The 25,548-nt window shown below is 41.7% G+C and overlaps 1 protein-coding gene across 12 annotated transcripts in view; it reads right to left on the bottom strand.

Moving 5' to 3' along the window:
* Nucleotides 1-7,251, bottom strand: part of TUT7 (terminal uridylyl transferase 7) — a 65,293-nt gene extending 58,042 nt beyond the window's left edge. For 4 of the 12 annotated variants that reach the window (XM_054520158.2, XM_054520157.2, XM_054520156.2 and 1 more), the window contains exons 1-2: nt 6,994-7,200; nt 5,404-5,954 (exon numbers count right to left, since the gene is read on the bottom strand). In XM_054520158.2, the coding sequence (XP_054376133.2) occupies nt 5,404-5,923 (520 nt within the window). In that variant the 5' untranslated portion in view covers nt 5,924-5,954; nt 6,994-7,200. Of the gene's footprint in view, nt 1-5,403; nt 5,955-6,173 lie in introns of all 12 variants that reach the window. The other 8 variants (XM_002819918.6, XM_054520152.2, XM_002819917.6 and 5 more) reach the window with 5 other exon arrangements.
* Nucleotides 7,252-25,548: the final 18,297 nt, after the last annotated feature.

Consider the following 25,548-nt stretch of genomic DNA (forward strand, 5'->3'; position numbering starts at 1 on the left):
ATCATCCTGTTCCTTTTTAAAACTTAACAACTTTTCAACTTGTTAAAGTGATTGTGGGATTAAACCATAAAAAATTGTTTTAGATAGCTTTGATAACTTATATCGAGTTTTAAAAAATGAAACTATTAGTAACACATTAGTGCTTGGAAACATAAACCTACTGAAAAGCCCTACATGAAGTAATTCCTCCATCAAGTTTTCAGAGGAACTCATTACTACTAGTATGGCAATTACAATGAACTGGCTGGCTGAAAAGGAAATATAGGACCTCCAATTTTATAAAAAGCTTGCTGAGAGTGCTAAAGGATAAGCAGCAAGCATTGTGCTAAAACTACCTGAGATGACTATCACAAAATTCTGCAAACACCTTCCATAATATGAGAAAATTAAAAAATTAAAAAAAATTAAAGTGTTGGAAAAGTAGTTTTAAAAAATCAATCAAAATACACTGAACAAATAAAATACTAAAAGGTAAGTTGTCATTTCAACAGAAAATCAGGCTACCTTGTGCTACCTTAATACTTCCTTTTTAATACTCTCCTTACTCCCAATTAAATTATCATAATCTTTTAAGGCCAGTATTTCTGGTCTGAACAATTTTTTTTTCAGATAAGCACTTCTTTTACTTAGAGATGTATCCATTTTCATTTAGTTTGCTTATCATTATAAACATTATCAAAAAAACTGCATCTAACTTCAGTGTTTAGTACAGGTTTCTTAGGCAAAAACTCATTACAAATTTAAAATAATATTGCAATACCCTTTAGAAAAGCCCCTATTAGTTCACAAGCCAGTAAGTGATAGGGAACCGAATTCCTTTTTTAAACTCTTCCTCTCTTCTGGTCACAAAGGCTTCTGCATATAACTATATTTGCTGTCATTTTCTAGAAAGAGTAACTTCTCTCTTTCTCCAAAGACCTCAATCAACTCCTACTGCTTTTATACAGAAGTGGATGGCTGCAGAAATTCTGTCAGATAATGGCAGCTACCACGATGGTGTATCTTATTATGCAACAGATGTAAAGCACTTTATATGTACTGCCTTATTTAATCCCTACAGCAATCCTGCTAATACTAATACTGTCCCCATTGTACAGATGGGGACAATGCTAATCCAAAAGAATAACTTCTCCAAGAACACATGGCTAAATCAAAGTAAAGGGATTGAAAATATAGATTAAAATATGGATGGGGCCAGGTGCAGTGGGTCATGCCTGTAATTCCCAGCACTTTGGGAGGCTGAGGTGGGAGGACTGCTTGAGCTCTGGAGTTCAAGACCAGCCTGGGCAACATAGTGAGATGTCATCTCTAGCAAAAATGAAAAAAATCAGCCAGCAAGATGACTCACTCCTGTGGTCCCAGCTACTCGGGAGGCTGAGACGGAAGGACTGCTTAAGCCCAGGAGGTGAGGCTGTGGTGAGTCATGATTGCGCCACTGCACTCCAGCCTGGGTGACAGAGTGAGACTCTGTCTAAAAAACAAACAAACAAAAAAAGGACGAAATCCTAAAATTCAGCCTTCTAACTAACAACATAAAAACTGGAAAGAAATTACTAAAATCCCTTCTTGGAACATACCCATTCACATCTAGAGTGGACTAGCACTGAAAGGCAATATAACCTTCTAAAGCACTTTCACAGGCATGCATGGTAAAAACTGTCAAAATCTCACCGGAGGGACTCTTGGAGGGTAAAGCTAGGTACTGATGAAAAATTCTTGGCCAGGCGTAGCAGCTCATGCCTGTAATCCCAGCACTTTGGGAGGCTGAGGCAGGCGGATCACCTGAGGTTGGGAGTTCGAGACCATCCTGGCCAACATGGTGAAACCCTGTCTCTACTAAAAATACAAAAATTAGCTGGGCGTGGTGGCAGGCACCTGTAATCCCAGCTACTCGGGAGGCTGAGGCAGGAGAATTGCTGGAACTTGGGAGGCAGAGGTTTCAGTGAACCGAGATCATGCCATTGCACTCCAGCCTGGGCGACAAGAGTGAAACTCCATCTCAAAAAAAAAAAAAGAAAAAAGAAAAATTCTCATAATTACTTGGAGGAAGACTACCTGGCTTACCTCAGATTTATTGTAATAAGAGTTCTCTATATTCGGCATTCCAAGTTTCCCATATTTTATTTGCATATGGTTCACAAAGGACATGTGTATTTGAGTGGATGCTTTCCAGCTAAGATCATTAATGGCAATGTCCCAAATACATTAAACTGGCAATCTAGGACATCTGAGGGATAAAGTAGGGGCAGTAATGTAGAGCTGAAAAAAACAGAAAGTAGTACCGTATTCGGGGGGGAAAAAAGCAACTCTACCATAATTTCCATTATATCTTCTCACATTGTTGAATAATACCCTTCCTTATTAAGACACAGTTTTGATAAAGAAATTTCTATCTCTTTAATGAGATCCTTTTTAGTTTATACTTTCAGTTGAATCTCTCTAAACTAACTAATGTTATAACAAAGCTTAATGCTTCCTATATGAAGATTTTCAAGGGATAGAAACTGAATAATTCTTTACTTAATAACTGTGAAAGCATATACCTGTATGTCATACAGCAAAAACATGCAAACTTTTGAATTACCTCCAATAAAAAGAGCAAAATGCATTTCCTATTCAAATACATTTAAAAGCAACTTCTTTAGTTGCTTTTATAAGAATACACATAAAATAAGAAAACATATAAAAGTTTTTGTGGTCAGCAAACAGTTCCTTTTAATGTCTAGTTGCAAATTTTTGATCTATAAACTTCCTTTTTAAAATGCTTTTCAGCCGGGTGCGGTGGCTCACACCTGTAATGCCAACACTTTGGGACGTCAAGGCAGGCAGATCACGAGGTCAGGAGATCAAGACTACCCCTGGCCAACATGCTGAAACCCCAACTCTATTAAAAATACAAAAATTAGCTAGGTGTGGTGGCACGTGCCTGTAGTCCCAGCCCCTCAGGAGGCTGAGGCAAGAGAATTGCTTGAACCTGGGAGATGGAGGTTGCAGTGAGCCAAGATCGCACCACTGCATCCTCCTGGGCTACAGAGCGAGACTCCGTCTCAAAAATAAGAATAATAATAATAAAATGAAATGGTTTTCAAGATCAACTTCTACAAGACTATTGGTAACAAAATTAAATACCCACATCCCACCGGGACAGTAATACAGAAACACTTAAACATACACAATTTTTAATAAAGAAAAACAAAAATCAAAAGCCCAGAAATTATCAGGAAATATTCGGCTCCGCCGTCAGGATTTCAGGTCCAGCGAGGCTGAGTTAATGGCCAGAGTAGCAGAGTCCCCAGTTTTAGTTCTACTTCCTCATTTATCGCTCTGCATAAACAGGTCTGTGGAAATTTAACCTCTCTGAGCTGCAGCTGCCTGATTTGTAAAACTGTGATTCCATTTTTGATATATTACAACAGAGTGCTGCATCAGATAATTCCTTAAGCTATTTCTAGCTTAAAGATTTAAGTTTTATGTCTCCCTACTACTTAACGCCTTTATAACACTTCATTCTGTTTCTGCTACTTGATATTGATATATACTCTTAATTTTCAAATTTAAAAATATCTGAGGGCCAGGCGCAGTAGTTCACGCCTGTAATCCCAGCACTTTGGGAAGCAGAGGCAGGTGGATCACTTGAGGTCAGGGTTCAAGGCCAGCCTGGCCAACAGGGAGAAACCCTATCTCTATTAAAAAACAGAAAAATTAGATGGGCATGGTGGCGTGCACCTGTAGTCCCAGCTACTCGGGAGGCTGAGACATGAGAATCGCTTGATCCTGGGAGGCAGAGGCCACAGTGAGAGGAGGTCACATCACTGCACTCCAGCCTGGGTGACACAGCGAGACTGTCTCAAAAAAAAAAAAAAATATCAGGCCGAATGCGGTGGCTCACGCCTGTAATCCCAGCACTTTGGGAGGCCAAGGTGGGTGGATCACTGGAGGTTAAGAGTTCGAGACCAGCCTGGCCAACATGGTGAAACCATGTCTCTATTAAAAATACAAAAATTAGCCTGATGTGGTGGCATGTGCCTGTAGTCCCAGCTACTCTGGGGGATGAGACAGAAGAATCGCTTGAACCCAGGAGGCAGAGGTTGCAGTGAGCCAAGATCGCGCCACTGTACTCCAGCCTGGGTGACAGAGAGAGACTCCGTCTCAAAAAATAAAATAAAATAAAATATAAATAAATAGATCTGACAACTAGAAGTATCTGTGAAAAAAGAAAAAAAATATCAAATAGCACATTTCCCCCCATTTAATATTAATAAGTGCTTGAGACTTTCATTTTTAACCTAAGACCTTGTAAAGATAAAAGACGACCTTTTTGCTTTTAAGTATTCTATACGCATGGGACACAAATTCAAACACCTTGTAGGTAACCTGTGTATGAACTGGCCACTGTGAGATAACATGAAGAGAAAAGGCATTGGGTGATCTAGAAAGTGTCCATATTCCCTGAATGCATTTAAACTAAAAAAATTTACTTAAAAGTGCTGGCCAGTTTGAAACACATTCTATACGACCACTAAAAAACGCTTTCAGCCACTAAACTTACAAGTCCATGTTTCCAACTATGATATTGTTTCATTTTTTCCATCCAATTTGTGACTTTATTTCATTTCAGTAAATATCGCCCATTAGATAAAAATAACCTTCCTGTTTACAGAAATCATTGCCACATGGATAAAATCTACTTTTTACTTTTAGAAAAACATATTATCTCCTTATTATCCCTTTGGGGCAATTAACCAAGCATGTGAGGGCACTGAGAAATTAGTTTTGGTCTTACTGAAACCAAACAGCAAAGCTTGAATCTATTTCTGACTTTCTAAACTTGTTTCTCAACGTGTTTGTCATGATCCCTTTTGAAAAACAAAGATCTCAGATTATCCATCTCGGGACACTGACACTACATCCAAAAGATATATCTCTTGTGGCAGGAGATATACGCAGTGTATACTGTGTTTTTACATCAACAAATAAGTTTTTTTTTAAAAAAAAAGCTTTATATTTGGTCATTTATATTATGAACACATTAATTATTCAAACACAAAATTATAATCATAATTTTGAAAACACACAAACCACTGAGCAATTACGATATGGTCCCCTGGGGCATATAGCTACCCTCTTCTGTAAAAAACACGTTACAGAAAACATGTTTACTGACCTAAAGTGAGCCTTGGGGCAAAGTAAACTTTTAAAGGGATCAACATGTAAAATGTGTTTTAGCTGCTCAAATATCATGATTACAATCCTCAAAATAATCACACTAAGTGACCATTTCTTAAAACAGAAACTGTGAAAAACTCAAACTAAATTGCTGAAAATAACACAACTCATTTGGATGAAAAAGAATAAAACATTGCTGACTCTGGGGTTGTGATCTGACAAGTTGGAAAATATTACCAGGACTTCCTGCTTCCATTTCTGACGTGGTTTCTAGGCTTGTTAGGTCTTTATGAAACAGTCGTCTTACAGTTCTGCAGCCTCTTGTGTCTTGCCACCTATAACCATCTTCATTTTCTTGAAAGGAGTCTTTTCTTTGTCGGTTTATAACAGGAATTCTAGGTCCAGGTTTGAATTCTCTCCAGTTGTCTGAATTACCAGTATGTTCATCAGACAGCCATCTCTTACTCTGATCTTTGTGGTTGTCATTCATCCAAGCGGGTTGACTGTAGATTGGGTTTTTAAATGCATATGGATTGCTGGAAACAGCACATGGTCCTTTTCTGGGGGTATTCCCATAGTTCCCTGGTGTTATCTTTCTTTTTTGAAGGCCCTTTTCCATTTTACTGCCATGGCCTTTAGCATGGTCATCTATTATTAAATAATCTTGTTGGGGGTGACCCCTTTTGAAGTCATCATCATCCATAGTCCCCCGGTCTTTAGTGCGCTTCACGAAATAAGGTTTTGCTGTATCTCCCATGGTCTTTGACTTCAATTTTCTTACTTTGCACCTGAAAGAAGGCATTTTGGGGAAATATCAAACTATATAACAAGATATCATACAAGTATACAAAATAACAATTTATCGTACAGATGCCCCAAAGCCTGTAAGAAAGAAACTCCCTATTTTTTAAAAATAAAAATTCTATCACATTCTTAATAATCAGTGCTTTACCCTAGAGGTTGGGAGGCTTGGTCCTCTAATATTCTTCATGAAAATTAATACTTACTATTTAGCATGAAGATTAAATCTGTGAATAAGAGAAGCTCTATAGGTTCCAGAACTGTAGCATAGTAGAATATTACTCATATCAAGTACGGTCGGCTTTTCCCTCTGTAACAAAGCGTTTCTCTTCAAAGAAAACCTCATCCCAAGCCAATATTATTACTAAACTACCGAAACAGTCTTTTGTTTTTTAAGTTGGCAATTACTTGTAAGTGTTATACACCGAAACTTTACGTGAACGGAGTACTACATCTCTCAACTCCAATTTTCCGTCCCTTCACCACCACTATTCTGGACAGACCGGCTGTGAGCGCTTGGTTACGGAGGGGCTGGGCTTCCGACCAAGGTGCAGCTGTAATCAAAGGGGCTGGGTTTCTGATCAAGGGACAACTCCTGCTAACCTCCTCAATCCCCGTTCTCCAACCCCAAACAAGTTTGGTTTTGTCAGGAACAGCAATTCCCTGAGGAATGACACTCCTCTTCAACCCCCATCTGACCGCTCCACCACCGATCTGCCTTAGTTTCCACCCTTTTGAGCCCGACGTGGAGAAAGAGGAGGCGTCCCTGCACTCCTGGCCAAGAAGCCACCGTGGGGACCAGGAAGCAGGAAGTGACCTGCTGTCTCCATGGGGTTCCAGGGTTCCCCCGGCCGGCCAGGGGGCCAGAGCCGAATGTCTTGACCCAAATCCCGTCTTCTGCGCCCGCAGTCTGACAAAAAGTGAAAACACGGACTCGAACCCGAGAGCTCAGCCTCTGCCGGCCTGGGGGTTCCTCGGTCACCCAAACTGGTGCGAGGAGGCCGGCGGGGGATGGAACCAACGTACCTCCGGGGCCAGGCCGGACAGCTACTCTGGAGTCCAGGAAACCAACTGGAGAATCAGCCCGGAGGCGAGTCTGGCAGGGACGTTGGGAGAAGGCGCCCAGGAACACTCACCACCTTCGCCGCGGTCCCCAGCCTCTTCCTGTCCCGGCCGGGCTCCCTCTCCGTGTTTTCCTTCGGCCCCACTTCCGGCGCTCAGCGCTGTCTCATTGTGCGCGATTGGAAGCCGACTGTGCCCCCGCCCTAGCGCTCCGCCGCGCACACCGGAAACGCGCGACGCGCCCCGCCCCGCGGTGCCCCGCCCACGCTCCGACCCCGCCTCCCGCGCCTTGCCCAGCCTGGCCCCTCCTGGCTGGCGCCCCAGCGCCCTCTGTGCAGGTGTCGGGCCCCGGGTCTGGCCACCTGGCGCAACCGTCGGAGCGGGCTAATTATTGGCTCGCCGGATAGCCGGTTCGCCGGCGCGCGGGGGCCAGGCCCGAAGTTCTTACCAGAGCGGCGCCCACCCCTTCTCTCTCCCGGCTTCGACGCTCCTCTGGTTCCCCTCTCTGCTCCGGGCGCTAAATGCTCGGGAGAGGCGCGGGAGCCGAGACTTCTGCACCCGGAGAGGGACGCGGAGCCAGCGGTCGGGCAAAGCCGCATTCCCCGCGCTCGGGGCCTCGGCTTTGCCCCTGGGTGCTCCCCAGTTACTTCCAGGGGGAGTAAAGGCTCCGAGGCCTCGTAGCGCTCTTGGTGTTTTTCTGATAATTCGTAGTGATTAATGTTTTCGTGAATTCTTAATTGCCGACCTTGTAGAAATGCCAGCATTTAAACATCCACTGCTCACCCAGATCTCAAAGTGGTCAAGGAAAATGCTCTGCTTTTTTCTTAGTTGTGTAAGGATTACTTTTACTTAAAAAAAAAAAAAAAAACCACAGTACATTTCGAAGAATATGTGTAATGGCAATGGATGACCAGAGAGCGTTACATTCGAATTTTTGAATTGAAGAATGCACACCTCGAACTCGGGGTTGCTTTTTCTTTCTTTCTTTACTGTATGACCTTCCTTGCTGTTTGCAGTGTTCTAAATGCTTTGAAAAGCATCAAGCAACTAGTGAAATTAGGGAGCGTTGGGAAAATGGACAGTTTTCATTTCTCTCCTTTTTTAAAGCATGTAAATTGAAAGCTATCAGGTCCTGTGGAGCAATGGCCTTAAAATAATAACACACAAAAGTACTGGCTATGCCAGTAACTGTTTTGAAGGCTTTGCAAATATTAACTCCTTTGTTTTATATTTTCGTAGAGACAGGGGTCTCCTATGTTGCCCAGGCTGCTCTCCAATTCCTGACCTCAGGCCATCCTCCCACCTTGGCCTCCCAAAGTGTTGGGATTACAGGGGTGATCCACCATACCCAGCCTTAACTTCTTTAATCCTCACAACTTCATGAAGACTATATCATTATCCCACTTTTAAAGATGAGGACATTTAGCACTTGCAGTGAAGTAAATGGCACGGCTGCAATCCAAACCCTGAATATGAGGCTGTTATTAACCATGTGGCTATACTAAAAGTGATATAAAACACATTCCTACAACTTTTATATAATTCCTTACTTAGATATTTTGATTGTGAAAATACATGAGGATCAAACTGATAGTCTCTTCAACAGGCAGACAGTGGCCTTGAAAATATAGAGTCCAAAAGGGAGTGTGGTGATGCGTGATTACATTAATTCTGAGACAGCAGCGTCACCACGCCCTACCCAAACCAGTAATTCCCGTGCAAAAGAACTGGTTTAGAAATCTGCTTCCACCTAGAGTTCTAGAGTAGCAGCAGAGGATACATATTTTTAAGGATTTTTTTTTTTTTTTGAGATGGAGTGTCACTCTGTTGCCCAGGCTGGAGTGCAGTGGCGTGATCTCCGCTGGCTGCAACCTTTGCCTCCACCTAGAGTTCTAGAGCAGCAGCAGAGGATACATCTTTCTAAGGATTTAATTTTTTTTTTTTTTTGAGACAGAGTCTCACTGTGTTGCCCAGGCTGGAGTGCAGTGGTGCGATCTTGGCTCACTGCGTCCTCTGCCTCCCAGGTTCAAGTGATTCTCCTGCCCCAGCCTCCCAAGTAGCTGGGATTGCAGACAGGCACCACTATGCCTGGTTAATTTTTGTATTTTTAGTAGAGACGGGGTTTCACCATGTTGGCCAGGCTGGTCTCGAACTCCTGACCTCAAGTGATCCACTCGCCTCGGCCTCCCAAAGTGCTAGGATTACAGGCGTAAGCCACCAGGCCTGGCCGGATTTAAAATATTTTTGCCAGATACTTTGGCTCCTGCTTGTAGTCCCAGCAACCCTGGAGGCTGAGTTAGGAGGATACCTTAAGCCCAGGAGTTGGAGGCTGCAGTGAGCTATGATGGTGCCACCACACTCCAGCCTAGGCAACAGGGCAATACCCTGTCTCTCTCAAAAATAAATTAAAAAAATAAAACGTTTTAAATTTGCGTTTTCTTCAACGTCTTTCCCAAAGCCCAACTTCTTTTATTCTAATGGTTGCTTTTAAGATTCATCTTGAGGACAAATCAGGCTCTCTCAAATAAGATGCAGTACTAATCAAAATATATTGACAGCAGAATATACCTTTTTCTGTCCATATTATGCTGTAATGGATATTTAAATTGGTCCTAGGAATCCTTACAGTCTGGTTGGAAATTTTGGTTTGATTTTTCTTTGGATGTCACTGGAAGGATTAATGAGTTTCTCAGAATCTTTATGGTGATTGCTTCACGGTCTTGACATATTTCCAACAACCTGGAGCAGAAGTGTGAGGGCAAAGGCTGCCATATACTGTTAAGCAACGTTCAGAGGACATTAATACTGCTCCATATGTTACAATATATTTTCTATCTTGAGCTTAACATTGTAATACAACTTGAAATTCTTGTGATTCTATCTTGAAATTAACATTTAATACATGTAATATGTCCTTGACATTCTTGTAATTCTATCTTGAAATTAACATTGTAGTACATGTAATACATCTTGACATTCTTGTAATTCTGTCTTGAAATTTACATTGTACATGTAATACATCTTGAAATTAACATTGTAATACATGTAATACATCTTGAAATTTACATTGTAATACATGTAATACATCTTGAAATTTACATTGTAATACATGTAATACATCTTGAAATTAACATTGTAACACGTAATACATCTTGAAATTCTTGTGATTTTATCTTGAAATTAACATTGTAATACGTGTAATACATCTTGACGTTCTTGTAATTCTATATTGAAATTAACATTGTAATACATCTTGACAAGTCAACTTTTAACAAACCCAGTGCTTTTTTTCTATACAGCCGTGGAGTCAGAAATACAGGAATTATATTCATAGCTTTATCAGCCAAATTTTTTCCCCAGTGTTTTATTTTGTTTGGTTTGGTTTGGTTTTCGGTTTTTAGAGCTCTAATGCTTAAATGCCAGTGGTTTTTATCCACATTGTTAGCAAGTTATGTTGGTTTGTCCTTCAAATCTGTCCAGAGTCCAGTAACTTATCACTACTTTCTCTGCTTCCGGCCAGATGCTCACCACTATCACTTGCTTCCACCTTGTCCTCCAATCTACTCTTGACACAGTAGCCAGAAAATGCATGTTAAAAGTCAGACTGAGTTACCCCTCAAAACCCTTCACTGGCTCCCAATTTCTCTGGGAGTAAAAACCAAAGTCCTTCAAAGACTCAGGGCCTTTCCCTTTACCTCCCGATCTCAGCCCTTATTCTTCTTACCCCAGTGGTATAATATAAAATATATTTGGCCTTTGTCCCCAGTTTCTGTCATAGAGCTCTTAAAATCCTTGAAATTTCCTGAGTGATAGAAGTGTCTTTCCGTGTTCATAGTGAGCCCCTAAACTCCTGAGTTTATGCTAATGAGATGATTTAGGATGGGGGCCCTACATAGCCTTAGCATGGGGCTAATCACCAGAAAGACCAAGTGATTGGAGGATTAGAGGGTTAGAACTTTGAGCTTCACCAACTGACCTCGGTGAAGGGGAGGAGGGGGCCGGAGATCAAGCTCTTTAAGTGGTCTTGAACAAAAAGATTTGATGAGATTCCCTATAGTTGAACACATGTAGGTGCTGGACGTTGGCTCACCTAGACAGGGCATGGAAGCTGTGTGCCCTTGCCCTATGTACCTCTTCATCTGGCTGTTCATCTGTATACCTTATAATATCATTTATAATAAACCAGTAAACGTGTTTCCCTCAGTTCTCTGGGCCACTGGGGACACAAGAACCTCAGAAACCAGTCAGTCAGAAGTATGGGCGGCTTTGACTTGTGACTGGTGTCTGAAATGGGGGCAAACTCGTAGGGCTGAGCCCTCACCTGTGGGATCTGACCCTATTGCCAGGTAGATAGAATTGAAATGGATTATAGGACACCAAGTTGGTATAATTGCTTCTGTAAAGGCAGAAGGAACTTTATACCCTCAGAAGCTTTGATGGTTTGAATCTATAAAACAAACTGACAATAGACAGATTAACAGGAGAAAAAACATATTGATTTATTAACTTGCAAGCTAGCGAGACCCAAACAAACTATGAAACTCAAAGAAGGGCCAAATGGCTGAAGCTTAAATAGGACCCTGAGCTACAGAAAGAAACCAGGGCCTCTGATGGGGAAGTGGTGACCAAAGTCATCGAAAGGTGAGGGTAGAGTAAGTGTGTGTTGAGCAAAAGTTTCTTATTATACAGATAAAGTCTTTCAGACTAGAAAAATGGTTTTAAAAAAATAGGTGAAAAGTCTGTCCAGCCAGATGTGGTGGCTCACACCTGTAATCCCAATACTTTGAGAGGCTGAGGCCTGAGGATCACTTGAGCCTAGGAATTTGAGACCAGTCTGGGCAACATGGCAAAACCCCATCTCTACAAAAAATACAAAAGATTAACCAGGCATGGTGGCACACACCTGTAGTCCCAGCTACTTGGCAGACTGAGGTGGGAGTATCACCTGAACCCAGGGAGGTCGAGGCTGCAGTGAGCTGTGATTGCACTACTCTACTCCAGCCTGGGCAACAGAGTGAGACTCTGTCTAGAAAAAAAAAAAAAAAAAGCCCGGCCGGGTACATTGTCCTGGGCTCTCCTGAGATACGAGTTCATCTTGTCTAGTTAGTGTAGATTCCAAGGAGGGGGTCTAAGACAATTGCATTTCTTCTGGAGAAACTTACCTTAATCAGATAAAGGAAGTTTAGAGAAAGTCCCTCCCTTCCTGTAGGTGGGTGAGGGTGGTGGGGTGAGGCAAGAGAAGATCAGACAGTCCTTGGTTCTGAGATTTATTTCTGAGCCCTTTCAATTTCCTTGTTAAAAGCACTCAGCGTGCCAAAGTGGCACATGTTGGGGCATCATTTTCTAAGCTCCAACACTTGGTATGTGGGGAAATCACCAATCTCCACTTATCTGGTCACAGAAATGTGCTGAATGTGAGAATAGAGTGGAAACTATTTTTTCATTACACCCCCTTCCATACACACACATTGCACCCCGACTATGCTAGCCTTGCAATTCTTCCATCACAAAGCCTCAGGGCTTGCGCTGGGTGTTCCCTTGGCCTAAAACAATTTCCCTAAGACATCTATGTTGTTCACTTCCTCTTTCCCTTCATGTCTTTGCTGAAAGGTCACATTCTCAATGCAGCCTATTCTGACCACCAATTTATTTATGTATTTACTTATTTATTGTTTTATTTATTTATTTATTTATTTATTTTTGAGATGGAGTCTTGCTTTGTTGCCCAGGCTGGAGTGCAGCAGCGCGATCTCAGCTCACTGCAACCTTCACCTCCCAGGTTCAAGCGATTCTCATGCCTCAGCCTCCTGAGTAGCTGGGGTTACAGGTGCCCATCACTATGCCCAGCTAAGTGTTTTGAATTTTTAGTAGAGATGGGGTTTCACCATGTTGGCCAGGCTGGTCTTGTACTTCCAACCTCAGGTGATCCACCCACTTCTGCCTCCCAAAGTTCTGGGATTACAAGCGTGAGCCACCACACCCAGCCCTGACCACCCATTTAAATTTTAATCTAACATTTTACCTGGTGTATTTTTTTGTCTGTAAAAAGAATTAAAAAATCTAAGCTGTTGAAACTTTACATTTTTTGAACCTTGAAGGAATGTGCTTATGGAGCCTGAGTCACTTGACAGGCAGCTATAACCTAGGCAGCTGTAGCCTTTGTTTCTCTCATTATAGATTAACCTTCTTCTTTACCTATATCGTTTTGTAAAATGTTGTAAATGACTAATGGGCTCCAGAGAAGATCCCTTTTCTCTTTACTGTTGATCTTCATTATAGATTACCTTTCCTCTCAACTCTCTCACACTAAGGCTTATGACTAGCACGTTGTCTAAGAGGGAATGTTAAATATACTCTTAAGTTGAAAAGAAAATGAAAACAAGCTGTATGGAAAGGAAAACAAGCCATAACTAATTAAATTATTGTTATAACCCATAAATCAGCCTTCTATGCAAAATTTTGCTGGTACAGTGGCTTATAGGCTGGGCATGGTGGTTTACCCTATAATCCCAGCACTTTGGGAGGTCAAGGTGGGAGGATTTCTTGAGCCCAGGAATTTGAGACCAGCCTTGGTAACATAGTGATGTTATATATAAGGTTTTGGTGCTGCAAAAGAAATAGCACTTGCATATAAAATTTTCTTTTTGATTCTCAGGAAGGCAAGGTACTTCTGTAGAAGGGTGTGCCCTTACAGATGCAGCAATAGTGAGCACACAGTTGGACAAGGGAGGGGAAGGGGTTCTTATCCCTGATGCACGTGGCCACTGCTACTGTGTCCTTCCCTTATTGGCTAGGGTTAGGCGGCACAGGCTAAACTAATTCCGATTGGCTGATTTAAATCGAGTGATGGAGTGAGTGGTTTGGCAGGAAAAATGGTTATGACAGAGCAGATAATTGGAATGAGTCAGGGTGGAGCAGGTAATCGAGAAAGGTTGCTTTATGAGGAAGTTAAGTTTAAAAGTAGAAAGCAAAGAATTGAGCATACTGACATATTGATTCTTTGAAAAGAAATTTAGGACTCATATCTAACAACCCCTCCTCTTCTATTTCCTTACAGCTTTCTTTTCAAACTTTTTAAACATGTCTTGGCTTAGTTGTTTTGCTTGATTTTGCAAAAGAAGAAGCTTCTCTGGATAAGGTGAGGATAGTTAAGGGAGGTTTTAGTGAGTGCCATTTTTATGAGCCTCTGCATCAACCTACAGATGCATGGTATGACACAGCAGCCAGCAAGAATAAGTACACCTATTATGGCTGTGAGGGAAGTAAGAATTGTGGCTACTATTGCTTTCCATTTACCGAACCACTTTTCTAGCCATCCTGTAAAGGGGTCATTTACCCCTGAGTTGCTGGCTAACTTGTTGGATAAAGCAGTCAGACCTTGCAATGCTTTTGTTATACTTCCATTAGGGGCAGTGTTGTTTGGGATGAAGGTGCAACATTGAGTTTTAATCATGATGCAAACTCCTAATTCTAGTGTAGTTAATAAATTGCTATTGGTTGTAGTAGATGTAGTTTATCCAATCTATATTTTTATTAATTGTCACCTACCAAAATATTGATGCAAATCCTACAGCTATTTGATTTTAGGCTTTAAATTGATCTGGTATTCCCCATGGGACTCTAGTTGTGTCCAAATAGATGTGAGAGTCAAAAGACCCATAAGGGACTTCTCTCGCTTTATGATGTCTTATTTTTCCTTCCTCTGGTTGATGAAATGCCAGGGTGAAAGGGATAGCCAATTGAACTAAAGCACAAGTGCCACTTCAGTTATTTGTCAGAGTGTCCAGTAAAGGTCCACCACAATACCACCACACATCCACTCGGGGATGAACAAGGGCTGACTGATTGATAAGCTCTTGAAAATTCTTAAGCTCACTGCATCCCTTCAGGTCTCCAAGGAACGCTAAGTTTCCTCCCTGTCGTGAGAGACATGAAGTGAACTTAGCATTGGGAGATGGAAGCTGGATGGCCCTCAGGGGCTGACCCGCAGGGAGCCAGGCTTCGGGATATAGCAGAGAGAGAGCTTGGCACAACTTATTACTCCAGGCTGTAGAATCCTGGAAAAGAGCTACCATGCAGCCTATGCCTGGTCGAGTGGAGGATCACCCTAGTGGAAAGGGGACAGTCTGGGACTCTGGCCTGCTGTGCGTACAAGCATAACAACGTGCGGATGGAATATTTGATCCATTCCACCAGGCATTTGCATCTTGGTATCCTTGGTATCTTTGGTATCTTAATTGCCAAAGTTTATTTTAAGTCTTTAACTTTTATGATCCTCTAGTAAAATGAACGTATGGTTTTAGGAAGTTACAAAAACCGGTTGGGGCAGTCCATCCTTGCTCTTCAGTGGTCCACAGAACGTTGGACCAACTACGGCATAAAAGCTCTACATTGGGGGCAAGACTCCTGGTTGACACTGGAGTTTTATCAAAATCTTCCTGGATTAAATGATCCCAATTTACCAAGGCCCAGTCTGAGGAGAGTCAGGAAGGACAGAGGTACTTTTTTGAAGTAGATAGCTGTCTTTGATTTGGTAAGTCCCCACAGGGTATAACAAAGCAATCATCAAATGCAATAGTTTGAGGCGAAGTTGACTTGGTTATGTTATAACTAGATGGTCAGCAATAGAGTGGAGAAAGAAGCAAGAGTAATTGAATAGATGAAAGAAAGTTAAATTTTTCTTAGCTTTAGTTTGGTAGGGTTTTCCCCTGGGACCATGGCCCACGACTCTGGGCGGGGGGGGGGGGGGGGTGGCCCTTTCTTGACTCAGGTGTGATGAGTCCATCCTCTTTTCGCTGTACGAACAGCAGTCCCAGTGGTTAGCAGCCCAAGGTAGGGTCCTTCCCAGGCTGGCTCAAGTTTTCTTTCTTTCCACCCTTTGATGAGAACGTGATCCTCAGGCTGGTGCTGGTTTACCAGAAATTCTAGGCATGGTACCTGTGCTAAAAGTCTTTTAGTTTTGGGGGAAAGGAAAGAGGAGGATAAACCAAGTATATAATGTCTAAGAAACTGATCTTTTGTTTTAAATGCAGGGACATCAGCAGTGGACGTTATTGTCCTTGGTGCCTTCTTATTGAGAAATTTCCTTTAGCACCTATTTTTATTAGTTTTTAGACCAAAGAAAACCAAACACCATTTTATATTTGACAATGCTTCCTGTATGAGTTTTATACCAGATAAGCTAAATTTCACCGTTATATTAGTATGTTATTAATGTTAAAATCAATTTTAATAAAACCATGTAGATGTATTTATCCAATTTTAACATCTAACCATAAGATAAGATTTTCATAGGCTCTTTTTAACCTTTTATAATTTTTGTTAAAGAGCAGGTTAGTGCTTTAAGAAAAATCCGTTGTGCTTTTATTTTAATGTCCAGTTCACAGAAAAACTGGATGATACCCTTTTAAATTTAGCCAGTATGTTTACACACAGAATTTCCTTTATAATTAACGTTTTAAAACTTGCTTAAACCTTCAAAACAAAGTTTTTTTTTCACCTTTTAATGTAGGTAAAAATCCACATTCTTATGCCTCCTTATAATCCTTTTACTAAAAGTATATTTTACTTTCCTTATACACCTTGCACATAAACTGTTTCATCAATAGTTTTACATTCAGGAGGCCTAATTACTGTTACATTATACAACACTTCTTGCATAAATTCCCTTTTATAACACATTTTTTTTCATGCTTTACAATGTCTTATTTTTCCTTCCTCTGGTTGATGAAATGCCAGACAATTCTTTGACATGCCTCAACTTTCTGACTTGTTGCAAATGTCCCTTTCTTTAAACAAACAGTTAATTTATTTTAGGACAAGAATTTACCATATAACATTCTTTTTACATAAATTCTCCTCCCCCATCCTTTTTTTTCCCCAAAGATGATAACCATTCTTTTCCAAAGCGAACTTCCTTCAGGTCTGTGGATTAGACTTTCTAAGGCCACAAGATTAGAAGTTAGGATAATACATGTTACACTGTTAACTTTTAGCAAATTTTACTTTTCTTGAAAACCTTGTAAGTTTGGGATTTCAATATCCTTTGCTATTAATAAGACCTTGTTTAGTCCAAATTAACTTAGAATTGGTATAGATGGTTCCTTCCTGGTTCTGTAAGTACTTTAAGGCTTGGCTGAGTGCAAACAGCTCACACGTTTGAGCAGACCAACTGTTGGGCAATTTTCTTAACTCTATTTCTACGAGAGTTTCTCCATCAATCACTGAACACTCATTGTGTCTTTTTCCTTCAGTCACCAGGGAGGAACCATCTATGAACAAGTGCCGTCCAGTCTGGAAGGGGGTTTCTCCTGGGTCTGGTCGAACCTTTGTATGGTAATCAATTAAATCTAAACATGTATGTTCATTCCTTAGATTTGGATTCCTTGTCAGGAAACTTGCTGGGTTGAGTGAATTATCAGTGGTCAATGTTAAATCATACTTTTCTAACAGAATGACCTTATACTTAAAGATTCTCGAGTCAGTAAGCCATCTCTCTGCTCTTTGGTTTAAGATAATTCTAACTTGGTGAGGCTTGCTTACTGTCAATTTTCCTCCAAAATGCTTTCCTCCACTAGTATTGCCATAGTCGCAATGGACTGGATGCATTGAGGCCATCCACAAGTGACTGGGTCTAAGACCTTTGATAGGAAGGCTACGGGTTGCCGGTGGCCTCCCTGTTCTTGAGTCAGCACTCCTAAAGCTACCCCACTGTCCACATTAACAAAAAGGTGGAATGGCTTTTCTAGGGAGAGTAAGGCTAAAACAGGGGCAGTTATGAGCCTTTTCTTCAGCTTCTCAACTTGATCAACTTCCTCAGAAGTCCATGGGAGATGGTTAGGCTTCTCCTGGGCAAGCTTTTAATATAACAGTTTACTGTGAAGTGCATATGAGTCAATCCATAAGTGGCAGTATCCGACTAACCCTAAAAATGTCGAGTTCTTGTTTAGTTTGAGACAAGGGTAAGGATACGATTCCCTTGATTCATTCAGGCCCTATTCTTCACTTGTCTGCACTTATTAAGTGGCCTAAATATTTAACTTTGGGCTGTACATACTGAAGCTTTCTTTTTGAGACTTGTAGCCTCTCAAACTGCAGATGGTTAAGAATATGTGTAGAGAAGTCAGTTACCTTCTCTGTATCTTCACCAGATATAAGAATGTCGTCCACATACTGAAGAAGGCATATTTGTTCTGGGATGACAACTTTTTCTAACACTTGTTCTAAAATTTGACCAAAAAGATTAGGGGAGTCTGTGAACCCTTGGGGCAAGACTGTCCACCGATACTGTTGTTTCTGCCCTGAGTGGGGATCCTCCCACTCAAAAGCAAATATATCTTGGTTATCTTCAGCCAGGGCACATGCCCAAAAAGCATTCTTCAAATCTATCATAGTAAACCATTGATGATTGTATGGACTGGCAGTATCGGGGTGTTATAAGGGGACATACAGAGCTCAAGAAGCCTGTCCTTAATAAGGCCTTTGATTATAGGTTTTAACCCTATCCTATCTTCTGGGGAAATAGGGTATTGCTTCCTTCTTACTACTTCTTCCGGGGTTTTTAGCTTGATGTGGATCAGAGGAACTTGGAGTTTCCCTCGGTTTTCTTCTTTGGACCAGATATTAGGATTAACATATTTTTCATCTGTAGTTGTGAGTAGGTTTAATGAGGTGAGGAATCCTCTTGGGCTGACTTGCAGACCTATGCCTAACTTTAACATTAAATCCCTCCCCAGTAAATTAGTTTCTGCTTCAGGAATTAACAAGAACTGAATATAAGCTGAGCAATCCTGGTATCTAACTTCTGTGCTTTCTAAAATTTTTGCTCTAAATCCTCCCTCTTTTACCCCAGAGACTAAAAGTTCCTCTGAGGAGGAGACAATATTAGATGGGGGGTGGGGAACAACCAGAGGGGTGAGCAGCCCCTGAGTTGACTAAAAAAGTGATAAGCTCATGTTTAGGTCCCACCTACAAATTTATCAAGGGCTCCTGGTGGGACTCAAGATAAAAGAGACAGAGCCTCTGACCCCCCTATTCTTCCTTGAAAGTCATGAGTGGAAGGGTTTCTTTTTCCTTTCTTAGTTCAGGACATCCTCTCTTGAAGTGGCCTGTTCTTCCACATCTATAGTACCTATCTTGTCTTTCCTCCCGCTTAGTTCTGGGATTCTTTAACCCTGCTCCCCCATACTCTTTAGGGGGTCTGGTAGACGAGGACCTTGGTCCTCCAGATGGAGGCTGGGGTCCTTTTAGAGAGGGGTTTTTAGGTTGGGAGGGAACAGGCTGGTGGGACGGCAATTCTCAAGAGTCAGGGTTATAAGGAGGAAGAATAACATGAGTAGAGGGGGAATTGGAATGGGATCTGAGGTGGCAGTGGCTGTCTGAGGGGAAAGATTGGAGACACTGAGTGGGGGACACTGAGTCTAGGGGATCCCATGCACTGGAGTCTTTAGGCATGAGAGCTGGCTCCTCTAACTTTTCATTTTGAGGTGCTAGATTGGGTTCTTCCCTATTTGTTTTTAAGGGAAAAAGGAGGGCTGGGCCTTGCCTCCAACAAAGGGCATAGCCTACTTCTTCTTGAGACACTGGACCTTTATCATTACCATATTAGATTAGAAGTTGACACATTACATCCTCAATCGACCCAAACTTTGGCCAGAAGATTGAGGATTTGAGGATGGGTCCCTGAGTCCAAATATAACAGCAATATTTTATCATTTGTTGCTTTTTCCTATGTTTAGTCCTCTCATTATCCTTCCAGTGTTTTAGCATGAGACCTAGAGGGCTATCTGGGGGGATATCTTTGTTACCATCTTTCTTTATCCCATTTGCTCCCTCTCTTGCTTGGGGTATTTCCCATCTTGATGGTTTTGGGGTAAGGTCCAAGGTTCAATTTCCCTTACTGGACATTTTTCACCTTTTGGGATGAGTCTCAATTTCCCCCACTGGAAATTTCTTGCCTGTTGGGGTGAGGCTCAATTTCCCTACTGGAAATTTCTTGCCTTCTCTACTACTGGAGGTTTGTGTGAGGTTCAATCCCCACCAGTGGGGATGTCTTGCCTCTTTTTAACCTCTAAGCCACCCTGACCAAGGAGTACTTCACCACACACCCCCACCCCCCCGCAGCTTTCTTACCTTAGTCCCGACCACCAAGGAAATACTTTACCAGCTCACACAGCTTCTCCTTCCTTGGTCTGTGCACAGAGTCATTGCCACAGTATGTGAGGATCCTTTAAGCTAGGTTGCTGGCCAGTTTTTTTTTTTTTTTTCCCCCACATTTCTCAGGTTATTCCTCGCACTGGGTGGGTCTTGATTTCTCACCTCTGAGGCCGCCACAAGGGGACGGGGTGCAGCTCCTCATGAGAGAGAACCAGAGACCGTCCCTGGAGGGGAATGTAATCACGGGTGAGCCCCCAAATTGTTATATGTAAAGTTTCGGTGCTGCAAAAGAAATAGCACTCAAATATAAAATTTTCTTTTTGATTCTTAAGAAGGCAATGTACTTATATAGAAGGGTGTGCCCTTACAGATGGAGCAATGGTGAGCACACACTTGGACAAGGGAGGGGAAGGAGTTCTTATCCCTGACTCATGTGGACCCTGCTGCTGTGTCCTTCCCCTATTGGCTAGGGTTAGACCACATAGACTCAACTAATTCCAATTGGCTTATTTAAAGAGAGTGATGGGGTGAGTGGTTTGGCGGGAAAAATGGCTATGACAGAGCAGGTAATTGGAATGAGTCAGGGTGGAGTAGGTAATCGAAAAAGGTTGCTTTATGAGGAAGTTAAGTTTAAAAGTAGAAGGCGAAGAATTGAACATACTGGCATATTGATTATTTGAAAAGAAATTTAGAACTTATATCTAACAGTGAGACTCCTGTCTCTACAAAAAAAATTATAAAATTAGCCAGATGTGGCACGTGCCTGTGGTCCCAGCTATCAGAGGAAGGATTGCTTGAGCCCTCCCACCTCAGGAGTTCAAGGCTGAAATGGGCTATGATCATGCCACTGCACTCAGACCTCGGCAACAGAGTGAGACTGGTATCAGGAAGAGAAAAGAGAAGAGAAAGAAAAGAAAAGAAAAGAAGAAAAGAAAAGCTTATAATCCTGGCTGGGCACAGTCATGGCTCACATCTGTAATCTCAGCACTTTGGGAGGCTGAAGCAGGCAGGTCACTTGAGTCCAGGGGTTCTAGACCAGCCTGGGCAACATGGTGAAACCCCATAACTGCAAACAATACAAAAATTAGCCAGGCGTGGTGTCATGCACCTGTAGTCCCACTTTGGGTAGCTGAGGTAGAAGGATCACTTGAACCTCGGACGTCAAGGCTGCAGTGAGCCTGATCATGCCACTGAACTCCAGACTGGGTGACAGAGCAAGATCCTGTTTCAAAAAAAAAATACATAAAAATAAATTTGTTTCCTTCCTTCCTTCCTTCCTTCCTTCCTTCCTTCCTTCCTTCCTTCTTTCTTTCTTTCTTTCTTTCTTTCTTTCTTTCTTTCTTTCTTTCATTCTTTCTTCTTTCTTTCCTTCTTTTTCTTTCTTTCTCTCAAGACAGAGTTTCACTCTTGTTGCCCAGGCTGGAGTGCAATGGCACGATCTCACCCACTGCAGCCTCTGCCTCCCAGGTTCAAGTGTTTCTCCTGCTTCAGCCTCCCAAATAGCTGGGATTAGAGGCACCCACCACTATGCCTGGTTAATTTTTTTTGTATTTTTAGTAGAAATGGGATGTCATGATGTTGGCCAGGCTGGTCTCAGACCCTTGACCTCAGGTGATCCACCCACCTCTGCCTCCCAAAGTGCTGGGATTACAGGGGTGAGCCACCATGCCCAGTAATAAATTTTAACAAAGAAAATGTTACAATCTTCTTACAGGAATTCCAAGGTCATATGCCTGCTGCATAGTAATAGACCAATACACTGAGACAGCATGGTTTGCAGCAGAGAAAGAGTTTAATGATTGCAGGGCAGCCAAGTAGAGAGACAAGAGGAATCCTCAAATCCATATCCTCCAGGGAGTTCTGGGCTGGGGTTTTTAAGGAGATTGTGGAGGGCAAGGGGCTGGAAAATTGGGGCTGTTGATTCATTGTGGCAATGGGATGAAATCATCAGAATGTGGAAACTTCATTCATTGGTGAGTCAACTTCTGATGGAATCCTACAGACCAGCTGGCATCAGTAGTTTCAGTATGCAGGATCTGAAAGAATATCTGAAATGGAAAACAATATTTCTCAATGCTTAAGTTGCTATCTCTAGAACAGTTAAGGGGAAGTATAGTCTTGTGACAGAGTTTGTGTGATTCCAGCGCAGTAGGCTGTAAACAACTATGAGGAAACAGGTCAGAGAACAAGCTGGCCTAATGATTAATGCTGAATGTGCTGCAAGCTTGGTTTGTTTTCATTTCTCCGTCTCCCTTTTTCACTGATTACTTTTATAAAGTTTATAGGAACAGTTTTGATCCTGTTAAATTTCTTTTAACTTTGGAGCACTGACTTCATTTTTTTGCAGTCTGTATTTCCAGAATGGCTATTCCCAGTTTTTTGCTGGAATAAACTCGTTAAAACTGAATTCTCATTCTTTTGGTTATTTTAGGTTGACAGTTTTATAGAGCTATTTATACCTTGTTACCTGCTACATCATTTAGCTATTTATTATTGTTATTTATTTCCTGTCTTTTATTTTGTTTTCCACTAAAATATAAATTCCACAAGGGCAGAGATTTTCCTGTTGGGTTAACCTGTATGTCCTCCAGAACCTAGTATTTCATGAGGTATATAAACCACATTTTCTTTATCTGTTTATTTTACTGGACACCTAGGTTGATTCCTTATCTTGGCTATTGTGAATAGCGCTGCAATAAATAGGCGGATGCCAATGTCTCTTCTATGTAATGATTTCCTTTGCCTTGGATAACTTCCCAGTAGTAGGATTGCTGGATCATACAGTAGTTCTATTTATCTTTTTTTGAGAGGGAATTTCCCTCTTGTCACCCACACTGGAGTGCAATGTTGCCATCTCAGCTCCCTGCAACCTCTGCCTCCTGGGTTCAAGTGATTCTCCTGCCTCAGCCTCTCAAGTAGCTGGGATTACAGGCACACACCACTATGCCCAGCTAATTTTTGTATTTTTGGTAGAAACAGGGTTTCACCATGTTGGCCAGGCTGGTCTTGAACTCCTGACCTCAGGTGATCCACCCACCTCGGCTTCCCAAAGTGCTGGGATTACACGTGTGAGCCACTGTGCCCAGTCCTATTTGTCATTTTTAAAGGGAGCTCCATACTGTTCTCCATAGTGGCTGTAAGCGTTGCATTCTCACCAACAGTGTGTACAAGCTCCCTTTTCTTGGCCAAGTGCGGTGGCTCATGCCTATAATCCCAGCACTTTGGGAGGTTGAGGCAGGAGGATCACTTGATCCCAGGAGTTTGAGACCATCCTGGGCAACACAGCGAGACTCCATCTCTAAAAAAAAAAAAAAAAGAAAGAAAGAAAAATTCCCTTTTCTCTGCATCCTCACCAGCATTTGTTGTTTTTTGTCTTTTTGAAATTGTCATCCTAACTGGGGTGAGATAATACCTCACTGTGGTTTTGATTTGCATTTCCCTGATGATTGGTGATATTGAGCATTTTTCATATATTTGTTGGATTTGACCATTTGTATATCTTCTTCTAAGAAGTTTCTATTTCTATTATTTGCCCATTTTAAAATCAGATTATTTGTTATTTTGCTGTTGTGATGTTTCAGTTCCTTGTATATTCTGCATATTAATCTCCTGTCAGATGAGTAGTGTGCACATCTTTTCTCTCATTCTGTAGGTTGTCTTTTCACTCTGTTGATTGTTTCCTTTGCTGTGCAGAAGCTTTTTAGTTTGATATAATTCTATTTGCTTATTTTTGCTTTTTTTCCCTATACTTTTGAGGTCTGATTCATAAAATCTTCTCCCAGACCAATGTCCTGAAGCATTTTCCCTATGTTTTCTTCTAGCAGTATTATTGTTTTGGGTTTTACATTTGGGTCTTTGATCCATGTTCAGTAGATTTTTGTATAGGGTGAGAGGTGGGGGTCTAGTATCATTCTTCTCTATATGCATATCTAGTTTATCTAGACACATTTTTTAGAGAGACTGTCCCTTCCCCCATGAGTGTTCTTGGCACCTCTGTTAAAAATCAGTTGGCTGTAGATATGTGGACTGCTTTTGGGGTTCTCTATTTTGTTCTATTGGTCTATGTGTCTGTTTCATGCCAGTAACATGCGTTTTGATTACTCCAGGTTTGTAGTATATTTTGAGGTCTGGTAGTGTGATGACTCCAGCTTTTTTCTTTTGCTCAGGATTGCTTTGGATACTTGGGGTCTTTTGTGGTTCCATACGAATTTTAGGATTTTTTTTCTATTTCTGTGAAGAAGGTCATTGTTATTTTAATAGCAATTGCAGTTAATCTGTAGATTACTAGGGGAGAGTATTGTCATTTTAAGAATATTAATTATTTTATTTCAATCCATGAGCTTGAGACATCTTTCCTTTTTTTTTTTTTTTTCTTTTTGAGATGGGGTCCCACTCTGTCACCCAGGCTGGAGGCTGGAGTGCAGTGGTGCAATCTTGGCTCACTGCAATCGCTCCCTCCTGGGCTCAAGAGATCCTCCCACTTCAGCCTCTCCAGTAGCTGGGACTACAGGCATGTGCCGTCGTGCCTAGCTAATTTTTGTAGTTTTTGTGAGATGGGTTCTTACTGTGTTGTCCAGACTGGCCTGGAACTCCTGGACTCAAGTGTTCTGCCTGCCTTGGCCTACCAAAGTGCTGGGATTACAGGAGGGAGCCACTGCACCTGGCTGTCTTTCCATTTTTTTGGTCTCCTCTTCAATTTCTTTCATCAGTGCTTTGTATTCCTCATAGAGGTCTTTTGCTTCCTTGGTTAAATTTATACCTAGGTATTTTATTTCATTTTATAGCTGTCATAAATGGGATTGCCTTCTTGATTTCTTTATCAGCTATTTAATTGTTCATATATAGGAGCGCCACTGATTTTTGTATATTAATTTTTATCTTACAACTGTACTAAATTTGTTTACCAGTGCTAAGTTTTTTGGTAGCATCTTTAGGTTTTTCTATATGTAAAATCATGTTGTCTGCAAACAGGAACAATTTGACTTTCTCCTTTCCCATTTGGATGCCCTTTATTTCTTGCCTGATTGCTCTGGCTAGGAGTTCCAGTACTATGTTGAATAGGAGTGATAAAAGTGAGCAACCTTGCCTTTTTTTTTTTTTGTGATAGAGTCTCACTCTACTCCCAGGCTGGAGTGCAGTGGCCCAATCTTGGCTCACTGCAACCTCTGCCTCCCGGGTTCAAGCAATTCTCATGCCTCAGCCTCCCAAGGAGCTGGGACTACAGGTGTGCCACCACACCTGGCTAATTTTTTGTATTTTTAGTAGAGACAGGATTTCACCATGTTGGCCAGGCTGGTCTCGAACTCCTGGGCTCAAGTGATCTGCCTGCCTCAGCCTCCCAAAGTGCTGAGATTACAGGTGTGA

This window comes from Pongo abelii, chromosome 13 (assembly GCF_028885655.2).
Source record: "Pongo abelii isolate AG06213 chromosome 13, NHGRI_mPonAbe1-v2.0_pri, whole genome shotgun sequence".
Lineage (NCBI taxonomy): Eukaryota > Metazoa > Chordata > Mammalia > Primates > Hominidae > Pongo > Pongo abelii.